The sequence below is a fragment of the Diabrotica undecimpunctata genome, chromosome 3, assembly GCF_040954645.1.
Source record: "Diabrotica undecimpunctata isolate CICGRU chromosome 3, icDiaUnde3, whole genome shotgun sequence".
In the NCBI taxonomy this organism is placed as follows: Eukaryota; Metazoa; Arthropoda; class Insecta; order Coleoptera; family Chrysomelidae; genus Diabrotica; species Diabrotica undecimpunctata.
Window position 1 is genome coordinate 89,312,736 of NC_092805.1, and position 15,037 is coordinate 89,327,772.

The following is a 15,037-nucleotide window of genomic DNA, read 5'->3' on the forward strand; positions in this document are numbered from 1 at the left end:
AGATTGGTAAACTCATCACCGCAGATAGGTAAACTCATCACCGGGATTTTTGCCTGGTTTCTAATGCGAAAGATTGCCTCTTACCTGGTATACTTCTCGTTTATGTGATAATTTAATAAATTCAGAAATTACTTTAAGCAAGTGGCTTTAAAATTTAACTGAGATATTATATATCTCACAGTGTGGCCTATTAGATGTATCTGCCAATCTAAATGGTTTTGGGATCTAAAAATTTAGTTACATAGGATTTCGATAGTGAACTTTAAAATGAAAATATTTTTCAACATGTGCTATTTTTGTTTATATCGGAAGTAGTCCCAACTTCGTTATTTGATTTTCATTGCATTTTTATATTTCTCATTGAATTCTCGAGATAATTTGTTAAGCATACATTCGGTCTAAGTCTTACTGTTTTGGCGTTATTTGACTATCTTGAAAATAGTAGACGATTTTTTACAGGAAGTAAATATAAAATGTCTAAAAAATAGGAAAAGCTAAAAACTTAAGTGTGCTATTAATGCATTGAAGTCGAAGGAAACTTAATTTTTTACACGTGCAAAGCACATTTTATGGCATCATTGGCGGAAATTTTTCAATTTGAAGTAATCAGCAATGCATTTATTGTGACAGAATGCACCAAAATGCTTAAGTACAGTTTCCTGTACTTTATCTTTCAATGACTTGTACAAAGATCCCACAATTAGAGTGCTTTTAAAAGCAATTTTTTGGTTAGTTTTCGCCATTATTTGTAGGAGTCAGATGAGTTGTTCATTTCATTTTATAAACATCATGACAACTAACTTCAATTAGTGTAAAATACAAAATAATTTTTATTCTGTAATTTGTACTAATTTTGTTTATTGTAGCACCCTGATGATGCAAATAAAGATTTGCGAAAGCTTGGTAGACTAACAAGAGTGCTTCTTTGTCCTATCTTCAGCAGCACACCTAAATAGTTGTGTTTTGTGTGTCTAACTGATCAGCGTTGACTACAAGCGTTTATCGCTTTTTTAATATATATATATATATATATATATATATATATATATATATATATATATATATATATATATATATGTATATTAAGTTGGTACCATAAGGAAAATTTTTTTATTTTTAGTTTTCTGAAAAAAAAAATAATTTTTTCTCTAGTTCTGAATGATCTAGAATTTCAATCATCAGAATCAGATATTAGTATTCTTCATTCCGCGTCATTTACGCTTTACGCGGTTCTTTAAACAACATGAATTTTAGACTTGAGCATATCCACAATTCATTTTTTTGACAAACCGCGTATACAACTAAAAAAATTTAATATCTGAACATTGTATTCTAGGTTTTAGATCATTCAAAACTTTTTATGTAACATAATTATTTTATATTTTATGTAACATAACAAAATTCATAAAACTATAAATAAAAAGGTTTCACATATGGTGCCAACTTAATTGGATACCCTGTATATATATATATATATATATATATATATATATATATATATATATATATATATAACAATGTAACTTTAACAATTTAATTAGAAATCTCAAAATGTAATATGTATCAGAAAAGGTAATCTACAGCAACAAAGTAATATTATGCCTTGCCTACAAGAAACATCTTATACAGTTAACAATTACGCTGATTTTTTTCTGTTTGATCAGGATGATTCGTGAAAACCAGTGCGAAACAACTAAACAAAAACGGTATAAAATTTCTACTCACCAGTTGTATGACATTTATCCTTACACCCTTTCGTCGCGCACAAGTCCACAAAAGGCTTTTCGATTTTTTTAGAGTTTTTCGCAATTGAAATTTGAAATTATTGATAACCATAATTTTTTGTCCGCGATGGCTCAGAACGTAATCAATTAGCAGTTCACTATCCATGTTAAAGAAACAAGGGCAAATGAAGAGAAATTTTTCTTTTCGCATGATTTTAGGTAGCTATCAATAGAATTTTGTGGAATTCCCAAATAAAAACCAATAAATTGCAGTTGCATTTAAGACATCTGGATTTGGATTATTCTGTGAAATTACCAAAAACTAGCCGTTTGCTGGGATTTTATGGTCTATACCTGATCCGGGGTGCAGGTAGGCCAGTGATCAGTTTACCAATCTCTTAGGGTCAATTTTGAAAACCCTTCTTTTATGGCGGTGATGAGTTTGTACTATGTACGAGGGTATTTATGGTAATTGGTGATGAGTTTACGTGTACCCCCTCGGAGATATAGTAAACTGATCACCGGCATCCTTTGGAGATTGGTAAACTCATCACCGCAGATAGGTAAACTCATCACCGGGATTTTTGCCTGGTTTCTAATGCGAAAGATTGCCTCTTACCTGTTATACTTCTCGTTTATGTGATAATTTAATAAATTCAAAAATTATTTTAAGCACGTTGCTTTAAAATTTAACTGAGATATTAATATTAGAGACCGACCGATTAATCGGCTTCGGCATCGGCTTCGGCCACCTTCGGCCAATATTTAAACCTTCGGCCTAAATTCGGCTTCGGCCGAAACAAAGCCGAAGGTTTCGCCGAAGGTGGAATAATAAAATGCTCTGTCAGTATACTATACTACTATACTATAGAAATGAAACAATCTCTGAACAATATGCTTCGGCGAGTCTTTGATAATTTAAATAATATTTACACCCTATTTTATACCCTTAACTAAAACGTTTTACAAACTTTTAGGTCAGGTATTAGGTAGGATATAAATTTTAACAATAGGCCAAGATGTCTCAAAGATCATCATTTGAATATTTCTCACGTAGTAAAATTCTGATAATAATAATTTTATTGTATTTGTTAAAACTCACGATTACTGGTGTTTTGACTAGATACCTAAATGGCAAAACAAAGACTATTGACTATAAATTATTCGACTTTAATGTTTTATAATGTTATTTATTTTTATTATCGCTTCTATTACCAAATAATGTATAAGTGTTTGACTTTTTATCTCATACTTTCATATTTTTGTTTACCACTTATCAGGTAATAAAAAAATAAAGCACATTATTTAAATTTTTAACATATAATAGGTATATTTTTAGTCACCTTCGGCTTCGGCTTCGGCCGAAGGTAACCTACAGGCCGAACTTCGGCATCGGCTTCGGCTTCGGCCAAAAAAATCACATTCGGTCGGTCTCTAATTAATATGTCTCACGGTGTGACCTATTAGACGTATCTGCCAATTTAAATGGTTTTGAGATCTAAAAATTTAGTTGCATAGGATTTCGATAGTGAACTTTAAAATGAAAATATTTGTCAATATGTGCTATTTTTGTTTATATCGGAGGTAGTCCTTAACTTCGTTATTTGATTTTCATTTCATTTTATATTTCTTTTTGAATTCTCGAGATAATTTGTTAAGCATACATTCGGTCTAAATCTTACCGTTTTGGCGTTATTTGACTATCTTAAAAATAATAGACGATTTTGGACAGTTAGTAAATATATAAAATATTTAAAAAATAGGAAAAGCTGAAAACTTGAGTGTGCTATTAGTGCATAGAAGTCGAAGGAAAATTTAATTTTTGGCACGTGCAAAGCTTTACATTTTATTTTGAGAAAATTTGAGAAAATTTTTAAATTTAAAGTAATTAGCAATGCATTTATTGTGACAGAATGCATCAAAATGCTTAAGTACAGTTTCCTGTACTTTATCTTTTATTGACTTGTACAAAGATCCCTCAACTACAGTGCTTTTAAAAGCAATTTTTTTACATTTTTTGGTTAGTTTTCGCCATTATTTGTAGGAGTCAGATGAATTGTTCATTTCATTTTATAAACAACTAACCTCAATTATTAGTGTAAGATATTCAGTGTAAGATATTATTCTGTAATTTGTATTAGTTTTGTTTATTGTAGCACCCTGAATGCAAATAAAGATTTGCAAAAGCTTGGTAGACTAAAAAAAGTACGTCTTTGTCATATCTTCGGCTGCACACCCAAATAGTCGTTTTTTGTAGTCTAACTGATCAGCGTTGACTACAAACGTTTATCGCGTTTTCAGTATATATATATATATATATATATATATATATATATATATATATATATATATATTATATATATATTATATATATATATATATATATATAGGGAGTCCAATAAGTCGGTACCATATGGAAAAAAATTTTATTTTTAGTTTTATGAAAAAAATTTATTCTCTAGTTCTGAAGGATCGAGAACTTCAATCATCAGAATCAGATATTAGTATTCTTCAGTCATTTAGGCGGTTCGTTAAACAACATGAATTTTATTAAGACTTGAGAATATCCACAATTCATTTTTTTTGACAAACCGCGTATACAACTAAAAAAAATTTAATATCTGATCATTGTATTCTAGGTTTTTTATCATTCAAAAGTTTTTATGTAACATAATTATTTTATATAACAAAATTCATAAAACTTAAAATAAAAAGGTTTCACATATGGTGACGACTTAATTGGATACCCTATATATATATATATATATATATATATATATATATATATATATATATATATATATATATATATATATATATATATATATATATATACATAACAATGTGATTTTAACAATTTAATTAGAAATCCCAAAATGTAATATCAGAAAAGGTAATTTACAGCAACAAAGTAATATTATGACATTTAGCCTTTACACCCTTCCGTCGCACAAGTCCACAAAAGGCAATTTGATTTTTTTAGAGTCTTTCGCAATTGAAATTTGAAATTATTGATAACCATAATTTTTTGTCCGCGTTCGCTCATAACGTAATCAATTAGCAGTTCACTATCCATGTTGAAGAAACAAGGGCAAATGAAGAGAAATTTTTCTTTTCGCATGATTTTAGGTAGCTATTAATAGAATTTTGTGGAATTCTAAAATAAGGACCAATAAATTGCAGTTGCATTTAAGACATCTAGATTTGGATTATTCTGTGAAATTACCAGAAACTAGCCGTTTGCAAGGATTTTATGATCTATACCTGATCCGGGGTGCAGGTACGCCAGTGATCAGTTTACCGATCTCTTAGGGTCTATTTTGAAAACCCTACTTTTATGGCGGTGATGAGTTTGTAGTATGTACGAGGGTATTTATGGTAATTGGTGATGAGTTTACGTGTACCCGAAAAGGACGACTCACTTGATGTGGTTTATGTGCCGCCGGAAACAGATGAAATTTCCGATGTAGAAGACATTGATGATAATATTATTGGTACAGAAGGAATAAAAACAGATATTGCAGGTACATATGAAATACAAGTGAATGGGAATTCTGTCGATTCTGATGATGATATTCCTCTGAACCACAGATCAAAACGTCCAAAGAAAGAACCAGACAAAAATATTAAATCCAAATTTGTCCCAAGTTGGGTAAAAACAGATACTCCTTCGTACTCGGCAGTAATTCAACATCAGTCTGATCGATATTTAGAAAATATAAAAGCCAACCATGGAGGCAAGTCACCTATTGAAGTTTTTTCACTCTTTTTTGATAAAGAAGTAAGTGAGAGCATTCGATATTTTACAAATATTTATGCATCGCAGAATATCCGTCACGATTTTGAAATGAATGATACAGATTTAAAAAAATTTATTGGCATATGTCTATAATCTGGTTATCACACTCTGCCTCAAGTTGATATGTATTGGTCGAAGGATGAGGATAAAGAAGTGCACATTGTAAGAGAAAGCATGAGCCGACATAGATTTCGTTCAATCAAACAGAACATACATTTGTCAGATAACAATTTACTGAATAAAAATGATAAATTGGCAAAATTGTCACAAATTTTTGAAATAATTAACCGAAAGTTTGCACAATTTGGAGTCTTTGCAAAAAATCTTTCCATTGACGAGGAAATGATTCCATATTTCGGGCGACATTCGTGCAAAACGGCCACATTATAAAAAGAGACGATAATAGTGCAAGAAGAAAATGTCGGATGTGCAACAGTAATACTATTTATTTATGTAAAAAGTGTACAGTGCATCTACACCCCGAATGTTTCGAAAATTTTCATCTTAAAATTTAATTTACAGTTAAGATATAATATGTTCCTTTTTTAAAAATTGTATGCGTATTCGGCCAAAGGTGCGTATACGCACCCACCTGTTTTTCCTTTCATGAGAAAAAAAAAATCTTTTTGGTTGTAAATTAGTCTTAATTTATGTGTTTTTAATCCAATCTAATAAATCAATTGTCAAATTTCTCTTTGTTTATTGTCTCGGCCCTTAATGGGTTAACCATGGGAGCTTATCGTCTATGCTTTGCCTAGCTCAGTCTCTCAGTATATTGCTTCTTTATAAAGCAATATACTGTGTCATTACTGACGGTCTATGTCTCTATATATACGTCTATGTGTTGGGTAGTCTCTCTTGTGTATTTATACACATGCGATATTGAGCTGATATTGAACTGAACAGCGGGTTTATTATACTAATGGAGCATATACAGAGACAGGTTTATCTACATATTATATTAAAAGAGCAAAAATTAAAGAGCATTTTAAAAATGATGCTAGATAAATTCAAAAGGAATAAAACTCATAAAATTTATGCGAAGAGAGTTGAAGATCTCATTCACGATCTACAATATTTTATACTTAGTATTTTTATTTTTTGCGTTGCTTAATAAAAATTTATATATAGCATTTTCACATAAAAATGCTTGCACGTCATTCAAGATTTACGACGTCAGAACCCCACAGCGTTGCCAAAATATCAGAATAGTTAATAAGTGAGGAATTTTTAAAATGTCAACTATTTGTCAAACTATTATATTAACAGTAAATACACTTAGTTTTAAGACTACTGCAACACACTAAAATACATAGGAAAACATTTTAATACAAAATTATATATTCTAAATTTTAAACTTACCTCTTTTAGGGCTGTAATAGTAAAGACGTCCCGTCATTATTTCTTGTTCAAAATTATCTATCTTATATGAAAGCTTATCAGCTTTCTACAGACTATTTAGTTGTTTTGGCATAGTCCAATCACAATACACAACAATAATTAGTTTTTAAAGCTATTAGTCTAAATTTAATATGTATTTATAAATATAATTTATTAATATATATTATATTATGACCAAATTGTGTAAGAAATCAAAACATAAACAAAATTCTTACTCTAAAAAAGCGGCAACACTTTATACACTTTTGCTACACGCTGAACTGTCAATAAAATTTGAAGTATTCCGAAGTTGCGTACAATTATCTAATCCATTTAATTAAAATTATTATTTTGTGCAATATTATACTTGAAGAGTTATTTCATAAAATTTATATTATTAATAATAACAAATGTTTTTGGTTATTTAATCAATGTAATTCTAAAATTTTCAATATAATGATGATTACATTTTTCTGATTATTACACCATGTTGACGCCTATGAAAGATCGAGCAGTTCCGTATGGGTTTCGTATTATTAGCTGTGTTGGGAAAATTTGAACTCTAAGGTTGACGTTCTGGAAATTTTAAATGCAAGTGACGTCACTTTGTATAAATCGTGACGTGCAAGTGTTTTACTTTGAAAAATGGTATACTTACTTATAATTTATGTAAATAGCTGTTTTGTTGTCTTCAAAGCTGGCTGCTATTTTTTCTCACACGTTGTCCCTCTTATTTACATCCCTATAATGATTATGTGATGGATAGTAGAGCTCGGGTCTCTCAGAAACTAGCTCTATAAGTCTATCATCAAGGTTTATATTTTAAACAAAAGCACTACCATCTTCTCACATAACACGTGTCGAGCAATCTATAAAAGCTCATTTTTTTTAGTGTTTTGTGAATTGGACGCACGCCTGCAGAGTACTGCTATCATATGCACAGCACGTGCTCATTTTTTAATTTTATTTTCAATTACTCGTTTTTTATTCTTAATTTTTAATTTATTTTTATTTAATTTCAGGATCATATTCCTATGTAGATCCCAAATTCAGAATCCGGAAGGTAGACTACGTTGCCGATAAAGACGGATTCCACGTCACATCCAATGATGACGTACCAGCTCTACCATCAGATACACCAGTAGTGGCAGCTGCTAAAATTAACCATCTCAGAAAATACGCAGCAATTGCAGACGCACAACAAGCATCACCCGTACAAGTCTTCGTGCCCGCTGATACAGTGGCTGTGCAATATGCCAAAAACAAACATTTGTCTCTCTATGAAAAGATTGCAGCAGACCATGCGAGGATAGCTGCAGAACTTGAAGCGGCCAAGCATGAGGGTGGACATGGTAATGAGGTTGGCGATGGATTTTATGGTCAAGTTTAGTTTTTTTAATTGTATGTATTATAAAATATTTATGTCTATAGATTACTTAATAAATATATTCAAAACAAAAAGTTAATTGGACAAATGACTACACAACTAACTACCGTTAAACAAATTATAAGAATAGTTATTAATAAATAAATCAACAGCGATTCAGTTTCTTCAGTCATCCACAAAATCAACACCTGGCGGAATTAGACAATGTGGCAGCCTTAAGGCCGATTCACATTAGACGTTCAGGTCACGCTCCGCTCAAGTTCCGCTCACGATCAAGAATTGTGTACACTATTCACAGTAGGCGCTCAGGTGACGCTCCGCTCACGATCAAGAATTTCGGTATACTATTCAAATTGGCGGGACTCAGAGAATAGGCACAGTTCTTTGCATATATAAATTTGTTTAACATGTTTAAAGATTTTTCTAACAGTGATTTGGCTGTCATTGCTTTATGTTTGGACGAAGAAGAGCTTCAGTCAACCAATAAACAGCCAAGAATATGGGTGCACAATATTTTAAAAACAAGGAAAACAGAAGGGGAGTTTTTTACTCTGTATAAAGGTCTCTATGACGATGAAACTAAATTTTTTCAGTACTTTCGAATGACAAAACATAAATTTTATTGTACCGTATCAAAATACAGTCTATCTCCCTGGTTGTACAATTCCTTACAGCAGCGCACCAATTCAATCAACTGTTCGTCATCCATCGAGCTGCGAAAATCGTACCTTCACCTGACTGTTACTAATTCACACTACCCTGCCGCTCCACTCCACTCAGATCAAGTCACGATCAAACTATTCTCCTGGAGAATCGCCAAGGTCAAAAGAGCGGGACGGAACGTGAGCGTTGTGTTTACTGTGAATAGCACCATTTAAGATGCGTGTAAGAATACTTGACCGAACCTTGAGCTGAGCGTGAGCGGAGCGTGACCTGAGCTATAATGTGAATCGGCCTTTACTCCAAGTTTAGTAAATTGTATCATGGATTAAGTCACAAAGGATACTTTACTTTATTACCTGCTTTAAACTAGGATACAATATACTACAGAATAGCTAGGTAATCAAGAATTACTACATTTTTCCTATCTTGAATAGTTTCTTACGTTAAAATTAATATAAAAATTTGTCATTTTACTTTTTAGGTTTTTGAAAGGCAATGGAAAACCTTTCTATTTCAGGAAACATCTCTCCTCGTGATAACCAATAGTTCGATGCTCTATTGTTGACATAATGATCTCATTGGGATGGTTATCAATTAGAGATTTCTCCAACCAGATCCGCGTTTTCTACATTTTTCGCATGGCCTCGATGCTTTGGCATATTTCCATATCAAATCCTTCCTCTGACTACAATTTGAATTTTAATAAAAAGTAATTAATTTCAAATCACACATAATCAACAGATTATTTAGCTTGATCCCCACAGGTGACTTGGATGGAGATCTAAGAGTATTTTGCGTAGCGAACAAAAAGTTGTAATAACTTTTTTACTTTTTTACTATTTTTATTAATTTACATAATTGTATAAACAATTCCTTTATACCCTGGTATCCGTAACATAATTACATTACTATTCGCCAGTTGCTTCTTGCAGTTTCAAACTGTTACGAACAGAAATAGTTGTAGGCAGAGTTTTTAGTGTAGCGCGGTTGTAAAAGGTAAACAATATTTTGGTAGAATTGTGGCCTTTTTTCATGAACTTTGAACAAAAATCTATTGCTAGTAATTCCGTTTAAAATAATGTAAGTAGGAGTTTTTCTGAGGGCTATTTTTTTGTTAGGACTATTAACCCTTATTCCTACTCTTTTAAATGCTTTTGATCCAACAGTATAATTAGTGGGAGTATCACTTGTGATTTTTACGATTTTGTTTTGTGTTATCTGACACTCAGCTGTCAAGTCGCCGGGTTTCACTATCTATCTATAGTGATCCTACTTACATGTATATACAAGGGGGTCAAGTCTAGCATTACCTTTAAAGCTGTCATGAGGTACGCTCTCATCCTAAATGATCAGTCCGAAATGAGATTTTCAAAAAGGGTGAAATAAGATTTCATTCGTCTAGAAAGGTTTGTGTGAATATCTGAAGTTTGTGCTGTTTTTCTTAAATCCTAAAAATAAAGACAAGTGGTCTTAAAACAGTTCCATTATTATTCTACACTTAGAAGCCAAGCAATCCAAGTGTAGTGATAATAAGAGATCCACGTGCAGCATCCAAAACCATGTATAATTTAATTACATAAAAATACAACGTAACTACAAATCTGACCTAATCATATTTTTTGAACTTAACTTTGATTATCTCGAATACTTATTTTTTTGCACTTTGATCCCTTGGCTTCTGGGATTTGCAATACACAATGGGTTATATACTGCCAATCACTATCATCATCGAGGCCTTTCATTCATGTTGGAATGTTTGCCGCTCTTACTTAAAGGTGTTTGACTCGCTTATCGCGGTGAATCACTATGCATTATTCTTGTGTATTGTCAAAGTTTGTTGGATGACTTGGCTTTCGTTACAATTTTCTTCCACTCATTTCAGTCTGTGCATAAATCTCTCCAGTTTCTCACTTTCAGGATTTTGATATCATGACCTGGTCCTCCCATCTCTCTCTAGGTCTTACGTTCTTTATCTCTATCCCAGCCATATCAGTATATGCGCTTTAATAAATCTAACTATATCTTCTCCCTTCATTATGTCTCTTACTGAATGGTTCATTCTTTTTCTCATTTCTCCGTTTTCCATTCTTATCAGGTCGATTTTTTCTGAGAATTTTCCTTTCGAATATTCTTGATCTTTCTTCATCTTTATCTGTGAGGCACATTGTCCCAGCTGCGTCTGTAACTAAGGGTGTTTCAAAACTTCATGAACATTGGAAATACGCATGCCCGAAAAAAAATGAATCCTAAAAATATTAACTATTTTAATTTCATACTAACATAGAACCCACTAGACTATTATAGACAAATAAATATCTTCAGTAACGTCGGATTTCATGGTTTCGTTCGTAGATGGACGTGACCAAATGAGTAAGTCAGGTTCATGAAATTTTGTCGGACCAATAGTCTGATTGCAGTTTTGTATATTTTCTTTTTTTTTATTTCTGAATAAGTTCTTGTCCTTCATTAGCCTATGGTATCTCCAGTACCTATGTTTTGTTGTCTGCTAGTATTCGCTCCATTACTTCTTCACTTCCTTAATTTTTAAATTTTTAGTTTTCTATCTTAATTTCTCTCATCATGTTACCTTCTTTTCTAAAACAGATTAGATATTTTGTTTTTCCTTCGTTAATTTCTAGCGCTTTGTCCCGTGCTTCATTTGCCAGGATTGTTAACGCTTCTTTCGCTTACGCTTTCCAATGAATGGGCGACAGTTCCTTTAATCCCGCTGGCCTTGACGGTTTCTTCTACTGCTATGTTGAATAGTGTGGTTGACAGGGAATCGCCTTGTCGCACTCCCGTTTCTGTTGAAATTGTGTTCGTGCTCCCTTCTTCTGTTGTTATTTTATATTCCTATTAATTAGCATGAAATCCATTGGATCAGCTCCTGCAGCGTTAATAGATTCTGATGTTATTAAATGCCCCTTGTATGCAATGAACGCACATAATGCTACCCTTTTTGACGAGATAGCATTTTCAACACCTTCAATAAGACAATATAAAAGCATATATGGTGGATTTGTGCGGTTGATAGCCAATTTGATAAGTATTTACTTCTTGTGTAGTGCCTTTTCCATACCTTTTAGAATATAAGGCTTCTGGCCTATACGACTTGGATTCCTTTTAAAGAGATTTGCTACACCTACACTTAGAATTAAAGCAGAATCCTAACATATAAAATATCCATTATTTTGAACTAAAGTTTATAATGAAACTCATCTTAAATATTTTTTTCTAGTTAAAGTAGTAGAATATCAATGCCTCGATATACAGCAGGGATGGAAAGATACAAATTTCAAGAAGATTTAGAGAGGTTTCCCTTCAAGAGGTTTATTTTGGGGATACTTGGCTGGCTCTTGAATGTTTTTTGATCCTTCAGTAGCCAGTAGTAAGATTTATTAATATTTCTAAGTACCTGAGAGAAAAATCTTTAGTCAAAAATTTTAGACTCCGTCTGGTTCTGGAAATTTCCTGTAATGAATTCCTTTTTATGATATCCTAAATTTTGACAGCGGTAAAGGTTTTTAGGGAGTATGATTATTATTAAAAAGCATGCCTCGTTTATTTGACGCATCCGGCATTATTATTAAGCGTAGCTGGCGAAGTAATGTAAATTATTTTTCATATCATGAATATAGGGGCAAAAAGAAACGAGTAACTGCGCATGTCCAAATTGAGGCAAAACATAACGTGCTCTCCACACTGAATTAGTAATTCTTGCGTATTCACATTCTTTAAGTGTTGTCACTGTCAATTTGACTTAGTTAAGGCAGGTTACTCAGAGATATTTGGTTCAGGCGCCCCATGTTATTTGTCCAAATCTGCGGAAAAACTAGTCTTTTACCATCATTTTTACAAGAGTAAATTTCGTAAATTATTTCAATTTTTCCCTAGATTCTGGGGAAACTTTGGAAAGAATTTTATGGTCCGAAATAGCAAATTATAGAGTGAGGTCTCATTGGAAAGAGAGATGATAACTAGTACAATGGCGAACTTTAGTAATTTTTAAAAGCCATTAGTAAACATTAAATGGAAAATTCAGGCATGGCATATACTGTAATCTATTAGAATGATTATTTCAGGACAATTTTATCACTTTCTTAGTTTTTTCGTTTAATTTTAAAAGTGTTTAGTTTTTTTAATTAAATAAATATTCAACTAAACTAGGTAAAACTAAATAAAATTAATTTCGTTTACGTTCCACGGAGTGAAACATTGAGAAGACGTTGGATTTTGTAGAACAGTACTGTAGACAGCGAAAATAGAAAAAGATGTACATAGCAAAGAATTTTTCCAGCTTTTCATACAACATACAAAATGAAGCACCATGTAAGATAAGGATAATGTACTTGGGTAACAATTATATTAAATAATTTACACATTTTTTATAAGATTTGTATTTACATATATAAACTATTTATAACACAAAACAGAAAAATATAACTTACAATACCTAGGAATGTAACTGAGTATTAAAACAAAAACATATTTAAAGTATAGGAAACCTTATGCCAAACAATAGAAACAAATTTACATTTTTCTTACATCTAAGAACACACACAACTGTCTTTGGGTTTTTCCACAACATAAATAGCACTTATGTAAGGATATCTCTTAAAAATATATTCCTTTGATATAAACAATTTGTACTAAAATATTTCTTCTGACGCAAAGTGTATTTTCCTGTTAAATAAATGTGATATAAACACGTCTGCGAGGGTTATATTGAAGTGTGTATATTCATATCGGCGATAGGAACAATAATTGTGATCAAAATAAACAAGAAAGTTGCACAAGAATTAAAAAAAAAATAAAGTAACGCGAACAAAACAAATGATAGGAAAAAGTCTGAATTTAGACAAGACAAATCAACAACAAACAAGAATAAAGTAGCAAACGTTAAATAAGAAAGAGATTTCCAGTGAGTATGTGAACATTATGAAAGATATTTTAGGTAAGTAATGTTACCATTCAGAGCTAGGTCCTTATCGATTATCATTAGTACGGAATACGATATCAGGTAATTCCAAGGAGACATTCCTTGGTGTATACTTTTTCTTAATACTAAAAATAGAATAGGTATCTAAAATGTTTATTTCTAGATGGACTATTGCTACAAATAAGATGGCAATTTTGGACATTGAAATGAATAGAGCAAGATGGACAAGATGGAAAAAAGCGAGTCATGTGTGATGTAACAGAAAATTTTCATTGGAAGTGTAAAATGAAAATCTACACTTAATGTTGTGACAGTTAATATGAAAGAACAACAGAGAATGAGTGTATAATGATGAGTTTTATGAGCCTTATAGAGATAGTGTCTAGTAAACGATAAACTTTCATATTAATATAATAACAATAGATTTTAGCATAAAGTACGTTTTATACTCTTATAAAACGTACTTCATGACATAGTGTATACTTTTATAAGGAGTGTAGACATGTATGAAAGTTTTGATGTGAAACAATTAATGCGGCGGGTTCGGCCGACTGTTGTGGAGCCAACATTTCGCATTCCATGCGCGAGTTTGAAACTCTGCTCTGTCTGCCACTCCGCCTCGGCTCTCTCTCACCGCGCTGAGCTCTCTGGTGTAGTATTTTTAGCGTAACCTGACCTAACCATTCTTTCATTGTCATCGACTAATTACAACAGTAATGGTGTTAGAGGCAGTAACGAATAATAATATCACCGAAGTAACTGACTGAACAGCTCAACAAGCTCAAATACTATTTTTTTAAACTGAATGTTTTGTGTCTAATTATGCCATATTTATTCTCTTTAATAAACCGTCCTTTCATGCAGATTTTCTATAATAAAATAGTTTTTGATGTTTCACATCTGCCAGGTATCCTCCGACGTATCATTTCTTTTTTTTTAGATAAAAAAGTATGCTCCCAAATTTAGGGGGTCTCAAAAAATGATTTGAAGTGGCTACCATATTGTGCTTATTGTGCTACAGTACTGACTAGTATACAACAGACAGTTACGAATAATGCAATAACAATTGGTGAGAAAAAGGAAGCAGAGGGGACCGAAAAAGTGAGGTAGAGAGCGATATATAAGTGACAAAGGTGACGGACGGA

At 32.0% G+C, this 15,037-nt stretch overlaps 1 protein-coding gene across 1 annotated transcript in view; it reads left to right on the plus strand.

The window, feature by feature from the left end:
- LOC140437028 (uncharacterized) overlaps nt 1-8,369 on the plus strand; it is a 67,738-nt gene extending 59,369 nt beyond the window's left edge. Inside the window, exon 3 of the mRNA XM_072526258.1 lies at nt 7,926-8,369. Within this exon, the coding sequence (XP_072382359.1) occupies nt 7,926-8,293 (368 nt within the window). The 3' untranslated portion in view covers nt 8,294-8,369. The remainder of the gene's footprint in view (nt 1-7,925) is intronic.
- The last annotated feature ends 6,668 nt before the right edge of the window (nt 8,370-15,037 follow it).